Source organism: Oryx dammah, unplaced genomic scaffold, assembly GCF_014754425.2.
Source record: "Oryx dammah isolate SB20612 unplaced genomic scaffold, SCBI_Odam_1.1 HiC_scaffold_27, whole genome shotgun sequence".
Classification (NCBI taxonomy): Eukaryota; Metazoa; Chordata; class Mammalia; order Artiodactyla; family Bovidae; genus Oryx; species Oryx dammah.
The window spans coordinates 108,461,114-108,486,079 of NW_024070211.1; the positions used below are offsets into that span (position 1 = coordinate 108,461,114).

A 24,966-nucleotide genomic window follows, 5' to 3' on the forward strand; every position below is an offset into this window, starting at 1 on the left:
GTATCTGTACATACAGTCACTTTCTTTTTTTTCTCTTTCTCTCAGTTTCATAAAATGCTTCTAATTTTGTCTCATTTATCTCTGAATGGTCCATGGTTTCAAGTAGGTCATTAGAGATGGTCTTGGCACTGCAGTCCCAGAGACTTCGAGTTTACTCTGGGAGAAATACAGACTAAATAAAAATGTCAGTAAAAGCATTTCCAAGCAATATAAATTCCATGTTACAATAAATGTGTCCAGGTGGTCAGGAGATAAATCAGTAGTGGAGAAAGATGATCTTTTCACATGGGCCAGGAAGCAGCCTTGAAATTGATCAAAATAAGGATGGCCAAATTCCCATTACGTTTGCCAGTTGTTTTTTTCTAATGACTACAGACAGATAATGGTTAAAATTCAGAGCTTGTTTGTGTAGAAATGCCATCAGAAATGCCAACATATTACGATTCTTATTTTAACATTCCATTGGGCATATTCCAGGAGAAGGATGCCAAACCCTAGCCACTAGTAGTTAGAGAAGTGGTCCAGTTGGACCTGCACTGCTGCCTAGGAGAGTTTCCTAATGTGCAAATCCAAATAATACCTTTCTGAGTTTGAAACCTGTCAACTGAAAAAAAAATGTACAATTTAAAAGTTGAAAATTATTGTCAAAAAGTTGACAAAACTGAGGACTTAAGTGGCGGACATAGCATCTCAGATCACTCTGAGAGTACTCCGAAGAGGCAAAGGGGGACCCAGGATATATAGGAGTTTCTACAACAAAGACCAGGTAGTCAGAATAGCAAAAGATTATTATTAAAGAAAACCAGATATCTCAAGTTAAGGGACTTAGTGCTTTTCTGTGTATAGGGAGATGACTGTCCCATGCGTATCACTCATTCCTCCGACGTGCACCTCAGCAGTCTGGGGCCAGGATCTTCTGCTTTCCCATCCTGAGCCTCCTCAAGGTGCACTGCCAGGGTGCACGGCAGTGACTGACTGCTGGTGGGCATCTTCTTTCCATCCTGAGTTTCCTCAGTGCTCACTCTAGAGGATACTGTAATTTGATGGCTGCAACATCCTTCATCTACTGATATGGCAGGTAATATTTTTTCATTCACAAACTCTATATGGCAATTTTTCCCCTAGCTTTAAATTCCTTGGCTTAGTACAAAACAGCGTTTATGATCTGGCCTTAGTCCCAGTGTTGATCACATTGTCCAGAGTCACTGGTCTCCTGCGTGTCTCTCCCAGGACATGGTGAACTCTCAGAGAGTGGGAACTATATATTACTCATTTTAGTGTCCCCAGTGCTGGGCCCATTGGGTTCCTCATATGAATTAGATTAGATGAATGGATGAATAGATGGAAAAACTGTGATGCTGCTAAATCCTAACTAACATGCCTGTGTCTTCTGCTTCCCAGGACTTCGGCGTTATGTTCCTGCACCACCTTGTAGCTATTCTCTTGATTACCTTTTCATATGTCAACAACATGGCCCGAGTAGGGACCCTGATCCTTTGTCTCCACGATTCAGCCGATGCTCTTCTAGAGGTAAAAGTTTTCTTTTCGTATATAGAGCACAAATCTGAAATTTCAGGAGTCCCTCAGATCCTCAGTTCTTCTAGGGTATGCTAGATGGTGTTGGAAGAAGGTAGTATATGATTTCTTTGAATCTATGGAGTGTTTCTCTGTAGGTCTAATTGGTGAAAGTGAGACTTTAATATACAAATTTGTGTGCAAAAACTATTCACCAAGTTAGCATTCTTTATTAAGAGAATAATGAAAACCTTTACCCTTCCACACTTAAGAAATTAATGTTTTACAATAGGAAAATTACTATTTGAATAGGCTTTGTTTCTTTTTTTTTTTAATTTATTTATTTTTTATTTTACTTTACAATTCTGTATTGGTTTTGCCATACATTGACATGAATCCACCACGGGTGTACATGCATTCCCAAACCTGAATGTTACAAGTTTCACACTGATTTATCTGGAAGGTATGTATAACTCACTATAGTTAGTAGTTGTCCATCCTGATGAAATTAACAGTCATAGTTTTTATTGCCTATATATATGTGTAGATTATATATATTAATATTAAATATTGTCCTAGTATTTTTACAGTGAAAGTATATATGCATTGCAAATTTTACATGAAAACGGTTTTCTATGCATATACATGTTAAGAATACCTGAAGAGATATTGGTTGCACTTTAGTTAACTTTCTAAACCATTACCACTTAGAATTATTAAAATAGCAAAAAAGAATGAAGAATAAAAATGCTTCTAAACATATTTCAAAAGATAAAATCCCAAGTAAAATTTTGGTGTGGTATTTTCTCTTAATATTGGCCCCCCATGAAGAGACATGCTAGTAAGGTTATATAATTACAGTTTTTCACTTTAATGCTAAGAAATTTACATTATTGGTCAAAAATAAACTTACCAAAGTACAAATTCCATGTAGAAATGGGTCTTAGAGTCTGTATTCTGATTTTTTATTCCTTTTGCCCTACAGTTCTGCCCCTTTGAAGCTTACGCTGTCACTGTGAATGTAAAATAGAAGTGCCCTCAAATAATGATTTGTTATTGCAATATAAGCAGAAATTTCAGGTCGTAAAATTGAATCTACTATAAAGGCAATTAGTCAAGGTTTGAAGTATATACAGCACTTCATTAAAGACTCTGGTCCCTATAAGGTTATGAAACAAAAAAAGTATTCCTAATGGGCTAGATATGTCATATGAAGGGTTGGCACTATTTTTAAGTGATTCAAGCTAGATTCTATTCAGCACATTTTTTAAAAGAAATAAAATTAGTACAAAGGCAATTCCCTGAAAATCAGTTACCATGTGGTTAAATCCTCAGTGTGCTTGGAGGTAGAAACGTACACAGCAGTCTACCATCTCGAAATCAATCCTGTATAATCTGCCAGCTCTTGTCTGCGGAAATGGATGGCCTAGTGCTTGGCAGAGCCATAATTCAGAAAGTGTGGACTGAATCATCATCTACCACTTTTATCTAAAAAAGAAAAAGAATCCAGAAGTCCAAGTCACGTGAATGACTCCTTTTTAAACAAAGGTTTAAAAGGAAATGTTCTTCGTCCCTTGGATTCTATTTGACATTATAAAATAATGCTTGAGAATATCCAAAAAAATGAGATATGTTGACTCTTCAAAGTGGAATCTATGGCTTAGACATTTCAGAAAATCTGATGTTTAATGCTTGTTACTGAATACTGGTGAAGGAATGTAAAAGAAAAACTACATGGTTTACATAGCCAGAAGAAGGCAGAAGATGCTTTTTTTATTCCTTTAGTATAAGTTGTGATGTCACATACAAAGTATTCATGAAATTAAAGGTTCATAATCCTGGCTTCCACTCAGTTAATAGATACTGATATTTCCTTTTACGAATGTATTTCTCTCATAGCATCATATTTTACTTAAAGATCTTAAATTATAGCTTCTATGGATACTGTCAACAAGCCTTTCAAGTCTGGCTCAGCTATTTTAACTTTACAAGAAGTAGAAAATAATGTCATGAATTTGAAATACATCTTCAGTTTATAAACCAGTGTGTGAGTACTGTGAATTATATGTGAAAATGTAAAAAGAGGTAATCAAGCACAATTTTGTTTTCAGTGTCACCTGTTCTTACTTAGAATCATCTATAAAAAGCAAATGGTAGAGAAAGGGATGTATTTCTTTCCTCGACTAATTTATAATATAAAAAGTGGTCACTTAAATCACTACCATAAATTATTAGTGTACTTCTCATAGACATTCTGAACACTAGTGACTTTCATCTAGAAAATTACCCAATAATGTAAATTTGAAAATGATACCTAAATGGATTCACTGAAATAACATCATCTTGACATATTCTTCATTTCTAAATTTGTGAGAATAAGCCAAGAAACTGTCCCTAGAGACCTCCTTATACCTGTTTAAGAAAAACCTATAACTCTTGAGTATGAAGGAGGAAAAAGTACAGGAAGGCTCAATATATTGTCTATAAAGTTTGTAACCTTAGTATTTGGAATTCATTAAAGATTAAAGGATTATCTAGCACTTTTCTATTTTGACCTGTTATGCCAAATTCCTGTTTTGGTGTCTTTGGCTTGCTAGTATTATCTGTAATGCAAGAATTTCTTATTTTTCTGTTTTCCTGAAGTCAACCATATAATTGAATTTTTCAGGTTGCTGAATATTTTATTAAATCTGTAACAGTCAGTAGTTCTACTTATGGCTCATACTGCATTGCACTTGACTTATGGGTAATTTATAAATATGATGCATGATACATGACATTTCAAAGTAGCAGGCAGTTTTATGCATCTGCTAAGTCATATCTTAAAGGAGACTCGTACATATTGAAAGAAGCTTTTCATTTATCAGTTTGACTCAGTTAACCTTTCACATTCCTTCCTTTTATAGGCTGCCAAAATGGCAAATTACGCCAAGTTTCAGAAAATTTGTGACCTCCTGTTTGTTATGTTTGCCGTGGGTTTTATCACCACACGACTGGGTGTATTTCCTCTCTGGTAAGTGTGCCTATCTTCTTTTGGATAAGGCCACCCCATCCAGAATAGGTTTTATGAAACATTTTCCTGTTGAATTTTACTCCAGATACTTAGTAAAAAGTTTCAAGAAAGTGAGGGAGAGACTCAAGAAACAGCTTGATTTCTTCTTCCAGAAGGGAGTTGTCTTCTTCATTAATCCTTTCTACAGGATTGTTCGGAGAAGGCAATGGGCACCCCACTCCAGGATTGTTAGAGAAGGATGTGGCTTGCGTAGGTTCTTAAGCCACAGGAGGCTGTCAGCCATTTTAGACTCCAATACTAAAATATGATGCAAAAACCTTAGCCATGAAAGTTTGCGTTTAGAAAGGAAGTATGGTGTTGCAACCAGTTAGATATCTGGGATCCTCCTGTACCAGTCGTTCACCAAGGATTTATTAGCCACAGCAGCAGAATCACCTCTGAACTTGTTAGAAATACAACCTCTGGGGCCCCATCCACCCCAGACCTACTGAATCACACACTCAGGGTATGGGACCTGGCATTTTGGATTTTGATATGCCTTCCTGATGACAGCTACATTCAAGTTTTAGGACCACTATCCTCTATAATTCTCATCGGCTGCATTTATAGCTAAAGCAGATGAAAATATAACTCAAAAGTAACCCTTAAAATTCTCTGTGGCCCCTTACTGTCTGGACATCTTTTCTTTGGTTGAGAGCTATATGACAGGTTTTGATGAAATATGACAGTCTCTTGTATAGAAAATAAATCTACTGTCATTAATCTTTATGGAGATTATTATTTCTAAAAAAACATTATTCCTCCATTTCACTTAAAGTCTACCATTGATGACAGATTTTTTTAATTCCATTTGGGGGAATGGATTTGAATGGGAAATTACAGCAATGGAAAGGGGAGAAGGTGGAGAAATGAAGGGCTTCAGTGATACCTTTTCAGTCCAATAGAAAAACTATAAAAATGGGATTTTTAAGTGAGTAACATCATCATTGACATTCCATAGGCAAATTAATCTCACCCCACACACACACCTTCTCCTTGAGACTCAGAGCCCTTTTGGACACCTACTTGTTATGAAAATTGCATCCCGGCAGCAGCACCCTGTGTTGGCAGAAGGCATTTATAAAACTCATTATATTAGTTTTATATGATTGTAGGTAGGAAACATTAAGTAATTTTGACTATAATGTATCTATACTTATTTCAGGATTGGAGCTCTTTCAAGATTATGAGCAGAACTAGGGATAGGAATTTAAATAGAAGAAAGTCAAGGAAAATCCAGGAAAATTTTCTCAAAAGAAAAACAGAAATCTTTTCCTGCTTAGAATTTCTGAGAACCTAGTTTTTAAAAAGTAAGCATCACTATTAAGGACTTACATTTGCTTTCATTCTATCTTCTAAGGATAGAATGAAAGCTGAGATGTATCTCCTCCTTTCTAGCTAATGTGGAAAAGCTCTTCCGGTTTAGACAGCAATGAGATACCAAGAAGATAAACTCAGAATATAGCAATTATGTAATGCTGCTAATGAGATAACTCATGGGTATGTCCTGTGATGATAACATAAGCCAGCTGCTTAGAAAAATCCTTATAACCAGAAATGCAAACCAAGAGCTTATAATATTGCAAATACTGTAGGTTTCCTGCCACCTCAGCCCTTTGTGCAGTCAAGTTTTTCAAAAAGCAGCTTGTGGAGAGAAATATCGTATTGCTTGCGGACAAGAAATAATTTCTGTATACCTGCTCTCATTGTGATTGGGCATCTAGTGAATGAAGTCCTTGTCAGATATGTCTCATAAACGATGTGAGTGCTTGGATGACCTTTGTTTTGACCCTGTTTCAATTACTAAATTGTAATGGGCATTGAGAGTATTTAAAATAGTAAGGTGAATGACAATTTAAAAAAGTGTTTTAAGTATTTGCCTTAATACTGTGAAGCCATTCAAAAACTCCTTTCAGATTCGTGACTCCTAAAATTGGGAGGGACAATACAGGTGACTGGCTCCAAACCCCTGTCCCACCCCTCTGCCCAGGGTAGGAAGTCTCTCAGTTCCTCATCAGGAGTATTGCTTTAGAGGTCAAGAGAGAAATAATTTTTTATATGAAACAGAAACCTGGGTCCTTAGACTTTCTAAACTAAGGGTTCTTAATCTGATTTAGAACCCCCTGAAACTGTTTATAAAACATATGTGTGTACATTTTTTTTTCCTAGGGAGAGGACCCATGGCTCTATTAGATTCTAAAAGAGATCTGTGACTCCTTCCCTTCCTCAAAAAGTGCCTTTTGGAAAACAAAGTGTACCCAACCACTTCTAACTGAAAACTCTTAAGAATGTGAGGGTTTCTGCTATATCATCTGTAGGCATTCTCTTCAAAAGCATCTCTAATCCCTTCAATGATTCCTGTTTGTTGTTCTCCTTCGTTTGTTCCTCAGAATTCCTGTTGTCACAATGTTCTGAGTGTGGACTAGCTGATACAAAATGTGAAAGCACTAACAAAAAGTTGTGCTTAGAACTGCGTTTCTTCTGAGGCAGTTTGTCTCTGCATTCGCGTTCCGCAGGCAATGTTGATAAACCGCTGAGCTGCTGCCAGACTAGATCGCCTTCAGCTTACATATATCTCGTTTTTAATGTATTTTTATTTCTAATTCTGACTTATTTGTGTACCTAATCAGACCACCTACATTTATTTTTATTAGATTTCATCATGCTGTTTTCAGATATTCAGGCCTGATTAGGATCTTCTGAACCATATCCACTGCTACACTTACCCAGCTACTTTTATGTTACTTGCAAACACGCCTTTCACGCTTCTCCCAGCTCACTGAAGCAAATGCTGACCCAGAGGGACTCCTGTGTACACTACTGAAGAACTTCTTCACATTGACCTGCATCTCTCAACCACCAGTCTTATCTTTATGATTTTCTGCTCGTTGCTGTCTTATAACTGCTTTGTCATTAGGCCTGCTATTTCTCCATATTTTTAAAAGGTGTTGTAAAAGACTTTGTCAAAGGTCTTGTGAACATCAGGTTCATGCTCTGTACACGTGATGTTGGGCAGAAAAAGATTCATGGCCCAAGTGGCTGGCTTGGTTTTTGGCTTTGGCTTTGGCTTTGGCCTTTGCCGGCTCCTTCCTGGCTCTTCATTTCTAAGTGCTCACCAGTCTGTAATTTCTAGTTTGGATGTGGACTTTTACCTTCTAATATACTACCACTTTTTGTGTATTTAATGAATATTTACTGGGCACTTACTGTGTCGCTAGTACTGGGCTGGGTGCTGAGAATTTGGTAAGACAAGGGCCTCTCTTGGGCACTTGAATCCCTACAGGTCCCTTCAGTATTCTGGTTGATAATTGTGTGGGATGTAGAGATTATCAGTTATTTTCTGAACATTTATTGGGTATGAGGAATGTAAGTGGATTGCTGATATTAACCAGTTTGGTTGCATGCACTAAGGAGCTCTGTCAGCCAAGTAAAGCATGATTCTAGATAGAGTATCTCTTCAGTTCAGTTCAGTCGCTCAGTTGTGTCCGACTCTTTGAGACCCCATGGACTGCAGCACACCAGGCCTCCCTATCCATCACCAACTCCCAGAGTTTACCCAAACTCATGTCCATTGAGTCGGTGATGCCATCCAACCATCTCATCCTCTGTCGTCCGCTTCTTCTCCCACCTTCAATCTTTCCCAGCATCAGGGTCTTTTCAAATATGTGTGTGAAATAGTCACTGGTCGAGGGAAAGTGCTGGAGCTAGATTGGTCTTCAGTTCTAACAAGTGTTTCACAGACTTATTTCTCCCTCAGATATTTGTGCTTTAGCTGGAAGGAGAAACAGAATGATTTTTATGCCCTCACTTCTTTTAGTTTTGAACCCATTTACTTTGGAATCACCAGTAATACCCTGCAGGTTCCTCCCAACCATAATTGTGTTCCCACGTGAGCCATCAGAATTTTTGTGATTTGTGGGTTTGATGATACTTGGCTCATTCTGTGTTGTATCTTTGGTCCATGCCTCACAAAGATGGCATACACCATAATTAGCCATTTCAGAACCGTGCACTGCCTGGACTTCCCTTTTGGCCGTAAAACAGCATAGTCCAATAGAATTAGTGATATAATTCAGGCTTCATAGTAATTTAAAATTTTCTAGTAATTACATTAAAAAAGTAAAAGAAACAGGTGATATCCACTAAATAACATGTTTTATTTAACTCAGTATATCCAAATTATATGATTTTAACATGTAATCAGTATTAAAAATTCTTGATACTGCATTATTTTATTGCATGCTAATTCTTTGAAATTGGTTATGTGGTTTACATTATTACATCTACTCAAAAGTCTATGTGTTTTAGCAACTGGACAGTCCTTCATTTGCTCCTTTTTGAAATTAAGCTTTTCCATTGTGATAAGCTGTTACTATGTTCATTGATCTGCATCTGTCTTTCCTCAACTCCATTTGTGTGTGGCCCCTGAAGTTCTTAACAATTTTCAGTGTTCTATGAAGCTTTGGTTTTAATCTGCATGAAGTAAATTGTGCTCAGTCTCACAGCATCTGTCACAATGCGTTGCATACAGTGGCTACTCAGTAAATATTTGTTGAGTGAATTAGATACATTTTAATTATTTTTTTATTAGAGTATGATTGCTTTACAATGCTGTGTTGGTTTCTGCTGTACAATGAAGTGAATCAGCTCTGTGTATACGTATATGGTCTTGGGCCTCCCTCTGGCCTCCTGCATCACTGAGCTGAGCTCCCTGTGCTGTGCAGCAGCTTCCCCCTACGCTGTCTGTTTTACACACGTAGGGTAAATATGTCAATGCTGCTGTCTCAGTTCATCCCACCCTCTGCTTCCTTTACTGTGTCCACAGATCTGCTCTCTACATCTGAGACTCTATTCCTGTCCTGCAGAGAGGTTCATCTGGACCATTTTTTAAGGCTCCACATATATGTGTTAATACATAATATTTATTTATCTCTTTCTGACTTACTGCACTACCCACATCTCTACAGACAACCCAGTTTCATTCCTTTTTATGGCTGAGTAATATGGTATCACATCTGTTGTCTTCGTTGAGCCCCTTAAATTGTTGTGAAGTAGATAGGTGCAGTTTCTCTCTTATTATACAGAGAAACTCATTTGTCAGTGATTTACCCAGTGTCTCTGGACTCTGGTCTCCTGACATCAGTTTAATTCAGCAAGTTCTAACTGTCCTTCCTACAGTACAGTGCACTATGTTATTTAAGGATTAGGCCATAAAGCTGTTGATGAGATACATTTTTGGTAGTTGTTGCATTTTAAAAAAAGAATCATTTCTAAATGATTGTCCCTTTTATTCTGCTCCAGCCAAGACACTACACTGTAAGCATTATCATCTTCTGGCCATACATTAGATATCTGGTATCGGAAAAGGCAAAGCCACAAAGATCCTGAAAGGGAAGGTGCGTGGTGCAGTCAGCAGAGAGACTGCTGGCTTTGAGTCACGCTTCTCCTCCTCACTGCTTGTGGGAAGACCAGGTGCTTAGCTTCTGTATATCTGTGGCCTCTTCAGAGAAAAATAGTAGTAATTGTTCTGCCTACTTTACCAGGAAATATTAAAGATCAAATGAAATATTATTTGTAGGTGTTCTATAATTATAAAGTACTTTATAACTATTCAGTTCAGTTCAGTTCAGTCGCTCAGTCGTATCCAACTCTTTGCAACCCCATGAATTGCAGCATGCCAGGCCTCCCTGTCCATCACCAACTCCCGGAGTTCACTCAGACTCATGTCCATCGAGTCAGTGATGCCATCCAGCCATCTCATCCTCTGTCGTCCCCTTCTCCTCCTGCCCCCTATCCCTCCCAGCATCAGAGTCTTTTCCAATGACTCAACTCTTCACATGAGGTGGCCAAAGTACTGGAGTTTCAGCTTTAGCATCATTCCTTCCAAAGAAATCAGTGTCAGACTTTATTTTGGGGGGCTCCAAAATCACTGCAGATTGTGACTGCAGCCATGAAATTAAAAGATGCTTACTCCTTGGGAGGAAAGTTATGATCAACCTAGATAGCATATTGAAAAGCAGAGACATTACTTTGCCAACAAAGGTCTGTCTAGTCAAGGCTATGGTTTTTCCAGTGGTCATGTATGGATGTGAGAGTTGGACTGTGAAGAAAGCTGAGCAGCAAAGAATTGATGCTGTTGAACTGTGGTGTTGGAGAAGACTCTTGAGAGTCCCTTGGACTGCAAGGAGATCCAACCAGTCCATTCTGAAGGAGATCAGCCCTGGGATTTCTTTGGAAGGAATGATTAAACCTTTTTAAAAAGGTGTTATATTACTGTTTATGTGGAAATTCCTATTACGGCCAAGTGGTCAGAAATTTTTATACATTTGATAACCTCCAACTAGTGTAGACTAAGGAAACAGAACTATAGATACTTTTGAAATAAAATTCTTAAATGCTGTCTCTAATTATGACATGCAAAATACCTTATTTTATCCCTTCTCAGTTCTCGGTGAGCGTGTAGTAATGGGCATGAGCTGGGTTGCCTTAGTCTCTCAAATCTGAAATGACTATACCTATAGCCAGCAGAAGTAAATATTGCTCTGCACAGAATCTCCCAAAATGCAAATATAGTTTAGGCTAGTTCTTTTCTGCAAGGGACAGATTCACAAGTCATTGTCCAGCCAAGAATGGGCATACCACAATGATCAGAGCCTCTTCATATGGCCTAATGTTGACTTTCCATATCCTCATCCATTTCCTACCAAATGCCAAGCCCTTGACTACAGGAAAGTTAGAGTCAAATATGTACCTCTGGTGGTCTCTGCTGTTCCAACAGAAGCATGTGGCTTCTCAGAATGTTACTTTCTGTGGCTCTCTGTCTGTAAAGTAGGGAAATCTTTTGCTGATTTGCACTCTCTGAAAGTCTCTGCAATTAAAAAGAAAAAAAGTTACAAGGAGCCTAGATCATTCTTTTACTGTTTTCCATAATAAGATTTGAAACTCATCTAGATGCATGTGAGAATATCATCTTCTCTGATTTATTTTTCACGACACATTTTACCAAAGTAGTGTGGCTTATATGCTTTTCTGAATATCTGGAAAGATTCATTTTGGGGTTCACAAATTTAGACAAGCTGAGTTTTGGGGGGTTTTTGTAGAATCTCTTGACAGGTTTTCTCTGAAATTTTCCTCGATGCTGGTCTATGTTAACTATATTGGAAAGATAAAGGATGAAACCTAAAGTCTTTTGGCTACTAGGTATTTTGGTATGTTTTTAATAATATTTACATATACTGATGTCAGTTACTACCTTCATAAAGTGGGGTAGACTTGGATAGAAATAATATGTATTGAGATGTTTTACTCTTTTCATGTAAACATAATACTTTTAATATAATTTTAAGATTGAAGGGCTAGACCGGAATCAACAAACTGTGGCCTTTAAGATAAATTGCCTACTTTTATAAAGTTTTATTGAAACATAGCCTTGTCCATCTGTTACATATTGCCCTTGGCTGCTTTCTGCTACACTGGTTTTAAGTGGCTGGGAAAGAGCATATGACATGCTAATCGTAAAAATCCTTTACAGAACAAGTTCGCCAACTCTTGGGCAAGACCATTAAGAATTAGTCTGATGCGTAAAAATAAAGGAGTGTGGGAAGTGGTATATTAAATATATTCAGCCTCTGGGTGTTTTTTAGAAGTCTTAGGCGAAAGACTTTCAAAAAACGACTAAGGCGAGTTAGGTCTTAAAAATGACTAAGACTTCTAAAAATTAAAAGGCCACTAAGAAGTCTTAGTCTAGGTAGCCTTTGGACTACCTTAGGCAAAAAAGCATGCAGATATTCTTAATATTATGTGTGAGTATAGGAGATGCACAATATCTCTCAATTCAGTAACCTTTTCTCCTTTTGTGATTTGAGTCAACAAAAAAATGCGGTATCCTAGTAACACTGTCTGCACAGAATTAATGTCTTAAGTGACCCCTCCCCGCCTCCCAGTCACTGCTCTGAACCTTTACTGGGAGAAGGAGAAAAAGACCAAATAAATTATTTTCTCAAAGTGTTATAAAATGTGTTTATATACCATCTATGGAAAAAATTCAGCATGGCCATTTTATCTGTTTTTTAAAATATCTGAGTATGGTAATAAAGTCTAATGCCAGGACCAGGGATTTGAAAATTTAATCAAGGGTCTCACATATTTGAGAGTGATGTTTTGTGATGTTTTGTAACAAACAAAGAACCCACATCAGCTGTGATCCATGTGCTTGTGTTACCATGAAGGGCAGTCTTACACCCAGCTAATGATCTGCTCCAGCTCCCCTCACCTTCCTGTCTCTGGTCTCTGGGTCTCTGCCAGCCGGCCACTGTGTTCGTGCTAAGCCCCTTGTCAGCATCGTGAGTTCAGCTTTGGACCAGCTTGAGGACTGCCCGTGGCCTACTCGCCAGTCTAGACCAGAACCCAAAGCTTCTGAGAAACCCTCCCTCCAATGGCCCATGCGCAGGCCTCTATGTCATTGTCAGTGGAGGCCACCCTGACCGTGCCCTTTCATTTTCAGAACTTCATCCGTGCCTCTGACTGCCACTTCTGGGATAGCAGTGTAGCCAGAAAGATAGAACCACAGTATCACCCACATCTCTAGATCCCTATTCTTTGGGTGTGTCGGGGGGGCGGTATATCTTACCATGTATTATTAAACTTTCCATGTCTTTAGGGCAAGGGAGCAAGAACTTCTCAAATTCTTTCTAGACAAAGAGCCACTTATTCTTTACAGATCTGTTCAGTGCACTCACTGTAAGCCAGCTGTATGTCAGGCAGAATAAGGGTGTTGTGGGGGTATAGGTATTGATTAGGTCATGAGCCCAGGAACACTCAACGCTGCAAAACTGTCAATAAATATTTATTAAATAAATAAATAAGATTTTAGAATTTCCCATGTAGTTTGGCACAGTCGTGACTGAGACTCTGTGGCCCATAGTGCATCTTTCTTTATGATACAGAATCGGCCAATCCAGGAAGATGAAGCTGGCAATAACTCAATAGCTTTTAAAAGCAGGGGAGCATTCCAGCCATCAAATGATTTTGCTCAGACAGGTTGATAAAAGCAGAATCATGCAATTGTTTAATAACTGCTGCCACTGTCCACAGCAGATAATAAGACAGAAATGCTTAATTAGGAATACTAAATGTCAGTAAGTTGGAAATATAAGAGTTAAAGATATATAAGGAAAGTCATAGAACATGTAGATATACTGAAACTGCAGGCTGACTTGAAGTCTGGTGGGGAAAGTGGTGAGGGGGAGACACGGTGACATGGCTCCTCATTATTGAAGCACGAAGAGAGGATGTTGTCCAGAGGTTCCAGGGCAGCATAGGAAAAGGGCAACCATCCAAGAGAAAGACAGATAGGAAAAACAAATAGAGCATGTTTCCTCCGTCCGTGGGACCACCAAAGAAAGTGCTCAGGAGCACACAGCATTGTCTCAGCACATTAATTAATTCTGTCCTAGCATCCTGAGCAGTTGTTTCAGCCTCCGCCTGGGACTTATGTCAAGGCCCATCCTCAAATTCATAGCAGACTCCACATCTCTGAGCAACTTGCAGTAGCCCAATGTAGCTGTCCTGACTCCTTTTTTTTTTCAACAGACAGCATGTAAACACACACCTAATTTTCACAGATACTAGTATCTCAGACTACTTTGTATCCCACACAATCCCAGCTCATGCCTTTACATTGAGTTGTTGGGGTATAAATATTTCATTTGATTTGTTGGTTGCTAAGGCATCACTGACTTGATGGACATGAGTCTGAGTGAACTCCGGGAGTTGGTGATGGACAGGGAGGCCTGGCGTGCTGCGATTCATGGGGTCGCAAAGAGTTGGACACGACTGAGCGACTGAACTGACTGAACTGAACTGAATACATTGTATTGTGACCTATGAGTTATATATTCAGTAGTTGTTGAAATGTAGTATGGACCATTCATTGAAATATTTATTAAAACCTGTTTGAAGAAATGATTTTGAGTACATTCTGCTTTTTAATGGCACAGAAGAATAGCCAGACTGAAACAATTCCAGGTGTTTTTAAATTCTGAGAGACAAAGAAGTACTATTTTAGTTACTTAACATTTTTAGGTTGTCTTCTGAATTGATCTTCCCAGGTGGCTCAGACTAAAGCATCTGCCTACAATGCAGGAGACCTGGGTTCAATCCCTGGGTCGGGAAGATCTCCTGGAGTAGGAAATGGCAACCCACTCCAGTATTCTTGCCTTGAAAATCCCATGGACGGAGGAACCTGGTTAGGCTACAGTCCATGACTGAGTGACTTCACTCACTTCACTCACTCTGAATTGAAATTTAAGTGTAATAAAAATATATTTGCAAAATGGAATAGTCTAGTAGCATAATCCTATTGCCCAGTAGTATCTGATACTAAAATAAAGAAATATTGAGGATTATTTCCCCAAATAGCCTCCAGTTCAGTTCAGTTCAGTCGCTCAGTCGTGTCCAACTCTTTGCGACCCCATGAATCGCAGCACGCCAGGCCTCCCTGTCCATCACCAACTCCCGGAGTTCACTCAGACTCGCGTCCATCGAGTCAGTGATGCCATCCAGCCATCTCATCCTCTGTTGTCCCCTTCTCCTCCTGCCCCCAATCCCTCCCAGCATCAGAGTCTTTTCCAATGAGTCAACTCTTCACATGAGGTGGCCAAAGTACTGGAGTTTCAGCTTTAGCATCATTCCCTCCAAAAAAATCCCAGGGCTGATCTCCTTCCGAACGGACTGGAAATAGCCTCCAGGGCTATTCAAACAGCCTCCAAAATAAATCTCCTGTCTTCTCACCTGTTCTCTGCAATCATAGTTAGTGTATTGAAGCAATACATCACTATGAACCATCAAAAATTAGTAAAATATTTTCAGTGACTTTTTATTATGCCATTTGACTAATAATAAATGAACAAAACAAAATAAGGAAGATTTTCTGGTTATCATTAAGTTAACTAGAGTGTTTCCATTGATCAGGATTTTAGCCCACCACATTTTACTGATTCTTATTCCGTGGACATGCAAGGGTGTTCTGTCTTTTGTCTGCTACTGAAGGGCAAACACTTGATAAAGCAATGAATACTTTCAGTTGTTATTCAAAGTGCCCTGTGAACATATCCCAATCAGTCAATTCAAGGGCTAACATGAAGCAGTGAAGGAGTTTTTCTTTGTGTACAAGTCTCTTAAATTACTTCTCTTCAGAACACTGGCTGATGTTAGGAGCATAGCCTGCAAAGTCAGCACTTTATTAAAAAGGGTGAAGACCCTTTCTTATATTAAGTCTGTAATATCTTCCAGAAATAAGTCAGGTGCTTCACAAAAGAGGTTCAAGTGCATCGACAAAGTCCAGAAGAAACAGAGCTTGATTGACTATCTCTTAGCAGCGAATTATTCATGGAGCTCGACCTCCTTTGCTCTACTAGCCGTAGGATTGCATTTGTTTTAAATTGTGTCCTCTTCACCTCACTCAAAAATTTAATTAGATGTTTGAGTCCCCTACTCTCAGTAGCAATTGCTCTGTGTTCTCCTGAAACACTGTTCTGTTCTATTGTTTGGTGATCATTAATTTCCTTGTCACCCGTCTCCACTCAGCAGCGAGTTCCAAGCAGGGCTGGGACCATGTCACAATCCCCATTTGTATACCCAGTACTGTGCTCAGAGCTCCTATGCTCTTAAGTTTGCTGACTTACTTGACAATAAAGCTTTGATTTATTATAAGTCTTAATTCAGAATTCACCTTCATAAATGTCTGCAGGCAGGTAGTCTGTTTACTTATTTCAATATAATAAAGTATCATTCTTTTTATTTTCTTTCTCCCAAAATCAAGGAGAAATATTCGGAATGCCAGAGTAATGCTTACTTCAATTCCCTCATCTCTTGAGCCCACATATCCTAACTAATCCCCCTACATCATTTGTGCGCCCTGCATGCCACGCTGCAGCTAGTGTTTGGGACAAGCCCCTCTTTCAGACATAGAAGGCAGAGCACTAGACTTGGGTGGCCTTTACCAGACATACTGACTCGTGACTGCTCTCCTTTTCTTTTTAACTTGATTTCTACCCGGCCTTCAAAGATTTGGGGAGGGTGGCAAAAGATTGCCTTATTCTGAAAATAACTGCATGTACAGCTAAGAGCACTGCTTATTTTTATCTGCTAGCCTACTTTTTACTCACAAAAAAGTGAAATAAAGTGATGCTCTATTGTGTATGTGAGATATATAGATAGATAAGTAGATGTTTGGCAAAGATGTAATATATATGTACTTTATCATATATATCTTATTTGTATCTTTTAAAACTATATATAAATATGTATCTTATTTATCATATGTAAACATCTATGTGAGATAAGTATATATTTATCTTAAATATATTATATTTCTGTTTATGTATTTTATATATATCATACAGTAAAACTTTGGCTTACTCTTATCAACATCAAATAAATATGCCAGCTGCTTCATGTAGCTTCTCTTTTTAGTAATTAAAAAGCAGTGAGGCTATTGATTGCTGCCTGCTGCAAAAGAAATGAGAGGAATAAAACTGAATGATATATTTTCCACATAAATTGACCATAATGGCTTTGATATTTTAAATAAGGCAGTTCTATTGCATTTACACAAAAACCTAACAGTTCCTTTAAAACTATTTTACCTGTACTTGTTGTATCTGGAGACTCTTGATGCTACAAAAATGTCTAAAACACGTGTGTTTAGTCCCTCAGCCAGGTCCAACTCTTTGTGACCAATTGGACGATAGCCCACCAGGCTTCTCTGTCAATAGGATTTTTTTCAGGCAAGAATAGTGGAGTGGGTTGCTATTTCCTCCTCCAGGCAGTCTTCCTGACCCAGGGATCGAACCTGTGTCTCCTGCACTGCAGGCAGATTCTTTACCTGCTGAGCCAGCGGGGAAGCCTAAAACATGCTCACCATCATTTCTGCCCATCCTCAGAATATATTTCCCTGGACCAATATCTTGAGAACCTTTGGAAATAGCCAGAATCCCCAAACCATTTGAGAACAGATCCAGGCTGTTTTTCCTGAAGTAAAGACGGAAGAGAAGTCAGTTTTTCTTCTTCAAGTTATCTCTCTGTTCTGGTGGGTAATGATGACTTATTTTCCTTACTTTTCCTATATCTGAGAAACTTCTTGGCAGTGAAAAATGATGCACTTTCCTTTCAAAGAAAGGAGAAAAATGTTTGACAGTAAGGTATTTTGTTACTATAGTCACCATTTAGCCAAATGAATATCTTCATTTATAGTAGAAGAGCAATATATAGTTATTTTTTACTAAGGAATAAGCAGCTCAGCTCCACAGGAAGGAGACTTAAATACATTTCTATTGATTTCTTCCAATAACAAGAGCCTCTGAAGATTACGAAAATAGCTTGAAAGTAACTTGAAGCCTGATGATAGTATAGTGGTAGGTGAAGGGTGATAGAGATCTCACCCAAGAATCTGGATTGAAACAAACACATGTGAATAGTCATCTTGTCTTTGTGTCTAATGTATGCTCAGTTCATGTTCAGGCCATCTCTTTGAGCTGATCAAAAAAAAATCAGATTGACAATATTTTTATTATTAACCTACATTGTTCAGAAAAAGGAAAAAGTCTACAATATCAAATTCTGCAAGAAGCACCAAGGCAAATGAGACTCCTGGTCCTATGAAACTGTGCATGTGTTCTTTATCTATAAAATGGGAGACTTGGAATAAATGTCAAAAATGTCTTCTAAAATGTACAGAGTCTATGATTTCATGATGATAAAAGGGTTGGTGACCTTTCAGTGAGAAATTTATTTATAGAGTGATCCCTGCAACAGATTCTGAACAGGGGATGTAGGGGTGGTAGCAAGAAGAGAATAGATGTAGATGACTTGCTGTGTGTAGAAGGAAGGAAATAAGATTTTCATTAGGTGGAATACAGTATCAAATAAAGATTTTTATAGAATGTAGGACATCTGTGCTTCCTTTTAAAAACAGAGGAGAAAGAATACTTGGAAGTGTCAGTGAGGTACCCATGCTTAAAGAAGAGACTTCGGCTTTTCAGAGAAGTGAAGGAAGAGAGGCAAGCATCCAGTGCTGGTTCCAATTAGATGATGTCTCAGGTACCCGCAATTCCTTGAGTTAGTGCAAAGGAAGCGACTGGTGATACTAGCGATGAAAGAAGGAGAGAAGACTGAGCAGTCAGCACCCCAGCAGGTTAACAGCCGGGTGGTGGGGTAGCCCTCTAAGTGGAGGAAACTTGTCCTTCTGAAGCATGAGGCAGAAAAAAAAAGAGTGAATGAGTGGACTGGAGGGTGTGCATGTGGTAGAAAGGCATATCTGATGGTCTGTAATTCCTTTCTGACAAAACCACACTCATACCTGACAACATGTGGGGGTTGCATTGGCACTGGGGTGTGAGGTCCCAGGGAATGATAACAGAGCAATAACATGAACTGATTGCCATTTAAGCCAGTGGTCAGTGAACTCTGGTCATTTCCTGGGCACCCTGACCATTTAATACCGATGATTCAGTTTAGGTACTGAGTTATCACCCAAATTGGTATATCGGCTCTCTGAACTGGTAGTAGCAAAATCTCCCTGGTATCTTTATGGCCCCAAATCAGTAATCATAACTATCTCTTGTTGTACAAGACCATAGAGACAATCAAAACCCAGAAAAGTTAAGTGACTTTGCCAAGGCCACAGTGAGCTTTCATCATGGTTAAGGGCAGAAATATACCTTCAGTTTTCTTTGCTAATATTCTCTGCTTTAATTCATTCTGCACAGAGGATCAGTACGGCAGTGTGGTCCATAGACTAGGCTAACTTTGGCCATTTTCTTGGCTCTGCCACTGACATTAGGAAGACTCAGTATCTCTGATTGTTGGTAAAAATGTTTTCAATTTAACATCCTACACCTGAAAGAAGGTATAGCAGCTTTAAGGACTAATTGAAAACATCCTGACTATCTGTGATTTCTCTAACTGGTTCTTAGAAATTCAGTTCAGTTCAGTTCAGTCGCTCAGTCGCATCCGACTCTTTGCGACCCCATAAATCGCAGCACGCCAGGCCTCCCTGTCCATCACCAACTCCCGGAGTTCACTCAGACTCACGTCCATCAAGTTGGTGATGCCATCCAGCCATCTCATCCTCTGTCGTCCCCTTCTCCTCCTGCCCCCAATCCCTCCCAGCATCAAAGTCTTTTCCAATGAGTCAGTTCTTCGCATGAGGTGGCCAAAGTACTGGAAGGAATAAAGTTCATTATTGCAAGAAAGGATTGATTTAGTGATGAGTTAATTCAAGATTAGTGCCCTCTCAAATATTCCTCTCTTGTACCATTAGCACCTTCCTCCCCAGTCTAGTGAGATGAAAGAAGAGTGTCAAAGCAATGTAAGTTACTTGCAAAGTAAGAACTTGTATCTGATGCACAATATGCAAGATTTCTTGAAGTCAATGAAAGTGATGTTGATCTCCTAAAACACACCTAAGTCATGACCAAAGGAGTTGGCAAACAATTCAACAGTTGAAAAAAGGAAAATCAACAAGGATGGTGATATGATAGGTACTTCAAAGAAAGGTGTGGAATTCAAAGGATTGTGAGAGACCCTTAAATTTTCCTTAAAATTGTCGTAATACTACCATCACTTCTTTTTGAAGAAAATTATGTAACCCTCTTAATGTTTCATTCATTTTTGAAGAATACATCTTTATTCTTTTTGTTTATTTTATTTATTTATTTTTTGGCTGCACCACACAGCATGTAGGATCTTAATTCCCCAAATAGGGACCAAACCTATGCCCTCTGCATTGGAAGCATGGAGTCTTGAACCACTGGACCACCAGGGAAGTTCCTTCATTTGTTTTTAGTTTGCGCTAAGAATTACAGCATAATTGCAGTTATAACCTGAATTTGATTAAATGGAAGATAAATTCATTTTCATGAATTTTATATTCATTTCTCAAAGTCTTGATGGACCCTTTTGTTCACTCTTTTCTATGAAATTTATGTTCCATTTTAAATGGATTCACTTAAAATGGCTTTTTTTTTTTTTTTTTTGGTGACAGTGTTGCTTTGAATAGAATGACCTCCTGTACTCAGAATTTAAAGTGGATGTAATGTTTCTCTGATTTCTAAATCCAGTCTGTGAAACCTAGGAAGAGGACAAGGAGATCCAATGAGTAAGGGGTGAATAGGTAGGGATTATTAACAGTGTTAATGGTCAGCCTCCAACCAAAGGGTTCAGTGGAGCCTGTGCATTACTGGGGACTCTGGACATGACTGGCCATGGGATTCAACCCATGGAAGAAGTTCAGAGATTCCCAGGAGAGATCAGGTGAAAGAAAGGAATCCGGTTTTTATGTATTCCTCGTGATCCTATTTTTGTTTTCTGAGTTTACCTTTCTGAGTTTACCTTACTTTGTTTTCACGTTCTTCATCGCCGAAGGAAACATGAGTCCTTCCATCCTCCTCCCATTGGGAAGGGTGTAATCGACTGTCTTCTTCCCTCAGCAGGCGGTGAAGTGCTTGGAGTGGGTAAATACTTTGAAACAGAGCACTTCACCTGTCCATGGAGGCAGAACAACGGAAACACATAATTTGAAAATAGCCAATTGGTTTTAAAAGTGAGTTTACACAGATTCCCTTTCATATTAGTGCTTTTCCTTTCATCAGCTTAATCCCCCAAATCTCATGAGGAAACGGCAATTAATATCTTTCAAGACAGCCCATCCTGCTGTTTAGAGGAGTCTTTTCTTAACCAGTTTCTACAGTACTTGAAAGAGAGTAAAAGCTAATCCTCTTTTGGGATTCTCACTAGATTTGGACCTTATTAACGCTCAGGGTCCCAAGAAGTGGTTATGGTTACTGGTTTGAGGCCCCAGGGATCCCAGGGAGATTTGCTACTGCCCAATCAGAGCAGAGGGCTTCCCTGGTGGCTCAGTGGTAAAGAACCTGCCTGCCAGTGCAGGAGATGCAGAGATATGGGTTCCATCCCTGGGTTGGGAAGTCCCCCTGGAGGAGGAAATGGCAACCCACTCTAGTGTTCTTGTCTTGGAAATATGGACAGAGAGGAGCCTGGCGGGCTACAGTCCATAGGGTCGCCAAGTATCAGAGACAGCTGAGTGACTGAGCATGCACACACACACAGTCAGAGCAGAAATACCAGTATGGAGCATCACAGCACAATATACTAATTGAGTTGTTAGCATTGGTGTTCACGGTCCCCAGGAAGTATTTGCAGCTCACTGGCCATTGGCCCAAAATGCAGCATAGAATTTTTCACTCTTCCTGTTTTGGTAATAACATCTATATGTTGTGTATCAGTTGGGTCCTTTGAGAAACAAATGCTGAGATGGAGTTAGGAGGGCCAAAGGTTTATTAAGTGTTATTCCTGCCAAAGATTAAGTGAAGGAAGCAGGAGGAGGGCAGTCAGAGCTTCAGACAGTGATGCTGATCTGACAGTCTCAACCAGCCCCACAGACAACTCCAGAGCAATGAGTACCCATTAAAGGAGTCCGGAGTTGGGCAGAAATGGGCAGCTTCTGTTACTGCTGCATATTCAGTCGTTGGCTAAGCACTCCCCAGACCTCATCTCAGACGCTGTGGCAGATTCTGAAGGCCCTGATGCTGGAACCTGCCAGCTAACTACACATCTTACTTATTCTTATTCTTCAAGAGGAAAGGATGTGTACGCAGCACACCTCGTTGGTATAACATGTGCTTAGTTGCTCAGTTGTGTCCGACTCTTTGTGACCCCATGAACTGTGGCCCACCAGGCATTTCTGCCCATGGAAGTTCCCCAGGCAAGAATACTGGAGTGGGTTGCCATGCCCTCCTCCAGGGGATCTTCCCGAGCCAGGGATCAAACCCAGGTCTCCCACATTGCAGGCAGATTCTTCACCATCTGAGCCGTGAAAGAAGCCCAAGCATACTGGAGTGGGTAGCCTGTCCCTTCTCCAGGGGATTCCGGCCCAGGAATCAAACTGGGGCCTCCTGCATTGCAGGTGGATTCTTATCAGCTGAGCTACCAGAGAAGCCCTGGTATAACATATGCCACTGTAAATAGGAAACTAACCCCAAACCATGCAAATAAACGAATCCTTCAGAAACAAAAGACTCACATCAAAATGGCAGCATTGGGCAGTCAAGCAGTTGCAACTTGCAGTAGTCAATAGGATTTATCAGATTGTACTTGGGGAACATTCATTGCTTTCTGATAAACTTAATTTTATTCTGAAGGATAGTGGTGATAAAGAATTCATCCTATACTAGTTTTAAAAGTTGCTTAGCAGTGGGGCAAAAAACAAAAGAAACAAGCAATGAGATTTATATTTAGTGATCTATCTACGTGCATCTGGAGCACATTTCTGGAATAATTCAAAAGGGCCAATCCATTTCATGCCTCCTGCTGCTAAATGAATGTGGGAGTCAAGCTGCTATTTTCACAATGCAAGACATTTATTGTTGACAAAAAAAAATCTCCCACTTATATATAATCAGTATCCTGGCAAATGACACTGTAGAATTTCAGCTCCTTAAGCATAAAGTGGAACAATCTTAAAAAAAAAACAACCCTGTGAGCTAAAAGTTAAAAATTATCCAACCACAAATCAAAGTATTGAGACACTTTCATTCTGCTCAAACGAGTTCTTTACTGAGTATGTGTCCTTTCAAAGTTGACAAGACCAATCCTTATGTTGTCACCCCTCTTCTGTTGGATAGTACAGCACTTTGATTATTCAGTCAATATGGGACCAGTTAACTCTGTGTCTGGCCCATTCAGAGTGATCAGTATTAATGCAACTTAATGTCAAATTAAAAAAAAAATTTCACCTCTATTCCTTCTCCCCCAACCTCCCCAAAAGCATATAAAATCAAGAACTAATTCAGTTGATGTTATGGTAGATATAGGGCTACAAATTATTGGTGGTTTAGTTGCTAAGTTGTGTCCTACTCTTGTGACCCATGAACTGTAGCCCACCAGGCTCCTCTGTCCGTGGGATTCTCCAAGCAAGCATACTGGAGTGGGTTGCCATTTCCTTCTCCAGGGGATCTTCCCTACCCAGGAATCAAATTCTGGTCTCCTGCATACCAGGTGGATTCTTTACCAACTGAACCACCAGGGGAGCTCCTATATAAATTATTGTACCCTCTTCAGTCATTCCTGTGTCCTAAAAAATTTTACAAGTATAGTTTGCTCCTGAGGTGTTGTTGGGAATGGAGGGTGCACCCTGGTCTCTTTCTTCTATTTAGATCAAATGTGGAAACGCTTCTTATCAGACTGCTTTAGGCCTCTAATAAGAGTATGATCCTTGGACAAAAATGGCTTCTGAATAAAGTATGAAATGCTAGTGAGACCTGCTTATCAGCAGCCCTGAGGAAATATTTTTTCCAGGCTAATAGAGCCCAGAAAGGTAAACAAGGAAGTGTAGAGAGGCTAAAAAAATTGATTTCCCATTGATAACTTACCATCACCCAGTATATCGTTAGAACATGGTAAGAATGGGTGGACCCCCTACACCAGGCCCAACACTGTGCCAGGCAACAGTTGAGAATACAGGCTAGGGTTGCAGACATGTGCCCCACACAAACCCATGTGGATGCCAACACAGTCAGAAGTGAGAAAACTTGCTTCATAAGCTTTGAGGTTATTTGCCATGGAAAGTGGAAGACATTTGGAAGGCCTTAGCTGGTGACGTGAGCTGATCTATCAACTGAGAGTAGATATTGCACCATAATAATTTAGGTGCTTTTTCAACCAGCTTACTCTCAAAAACTAAATGGAGGAACTTCCCTGGTGGTCCAGTGACTAAGACTGCACTTCCTATGCAACAGGCCTGGTGAGAGAATTAGATCCCATAGTCTGCAACTAAAAATCCCACATGGCACAGCCAAATAAATAAACAAACAAATGTTTTTAAAAACTAAATGGAGGAGTAATTTTTAAAAAGGGGATTAAAATTCTGTGAGGTCTCTTTCTTTTTTTTCCTATTGCTTTCTGAAAATAAGTTTGGAAGTAGGTATTTACAGCCTCATCAGAACATGTTAAACATTCAACTGTGGGTGTTAGATCAAGATGTTCATAAGTCATTTATAAACAAAACTCTAAAGCAGGGTTTCTCAACTTTAGCACTATCGACATTTAGGTCAGGTAATTCTTTGCTGTGGATTATCATGTGGATTACGGAATGTTCAGCAGCGTTCCTGGCCTCTGTTCACTGGATGTCAGCAGCACAGACACCCTAGTTATGACAGCTAAAAATGTCCTCCATTACCAAATGCTTCCTGGGGGGCCAACATCAGCCCCACTTAAGCACTGAAGCTCTGAACCTATGGTTCTCAAAATTGTTTAGAGGATGAAGACCTAGAAATAATAATGTTGTTCATAGAATACCATGAGATATTGTCATCTTTAAAATG

General features: G+C 39.3%; 1 protein-coding gene across 3 annotated transcripts in view; it reads left to right on the top strand.

Moving 5' to 3' along the window:
* The window catches only part of CERS6 (ceramide synthase 6), a 314,768-nt gene that overhangs the window by 256,509 nt on the left and 33,293 nt on the right, over positions 1–24,966 (top strand). For all 3 annotated transcript variants that reach the window (XM_040229272.1, XM_040229275.1, XM_040229274.1), the window contains exons 7-8: positions 1,402–1,530; positions 4,422–4,528. In XM_040229272.1, the coding sequence (XP_040085206.1) occupies positions 1,402–1,530; positions 4,422–4,528 (236 nt within the window). The remainder of the gene's footprint in view (positions 1–1,401; positions 1,531–4,421; positions 4,529–24,966) is intronic.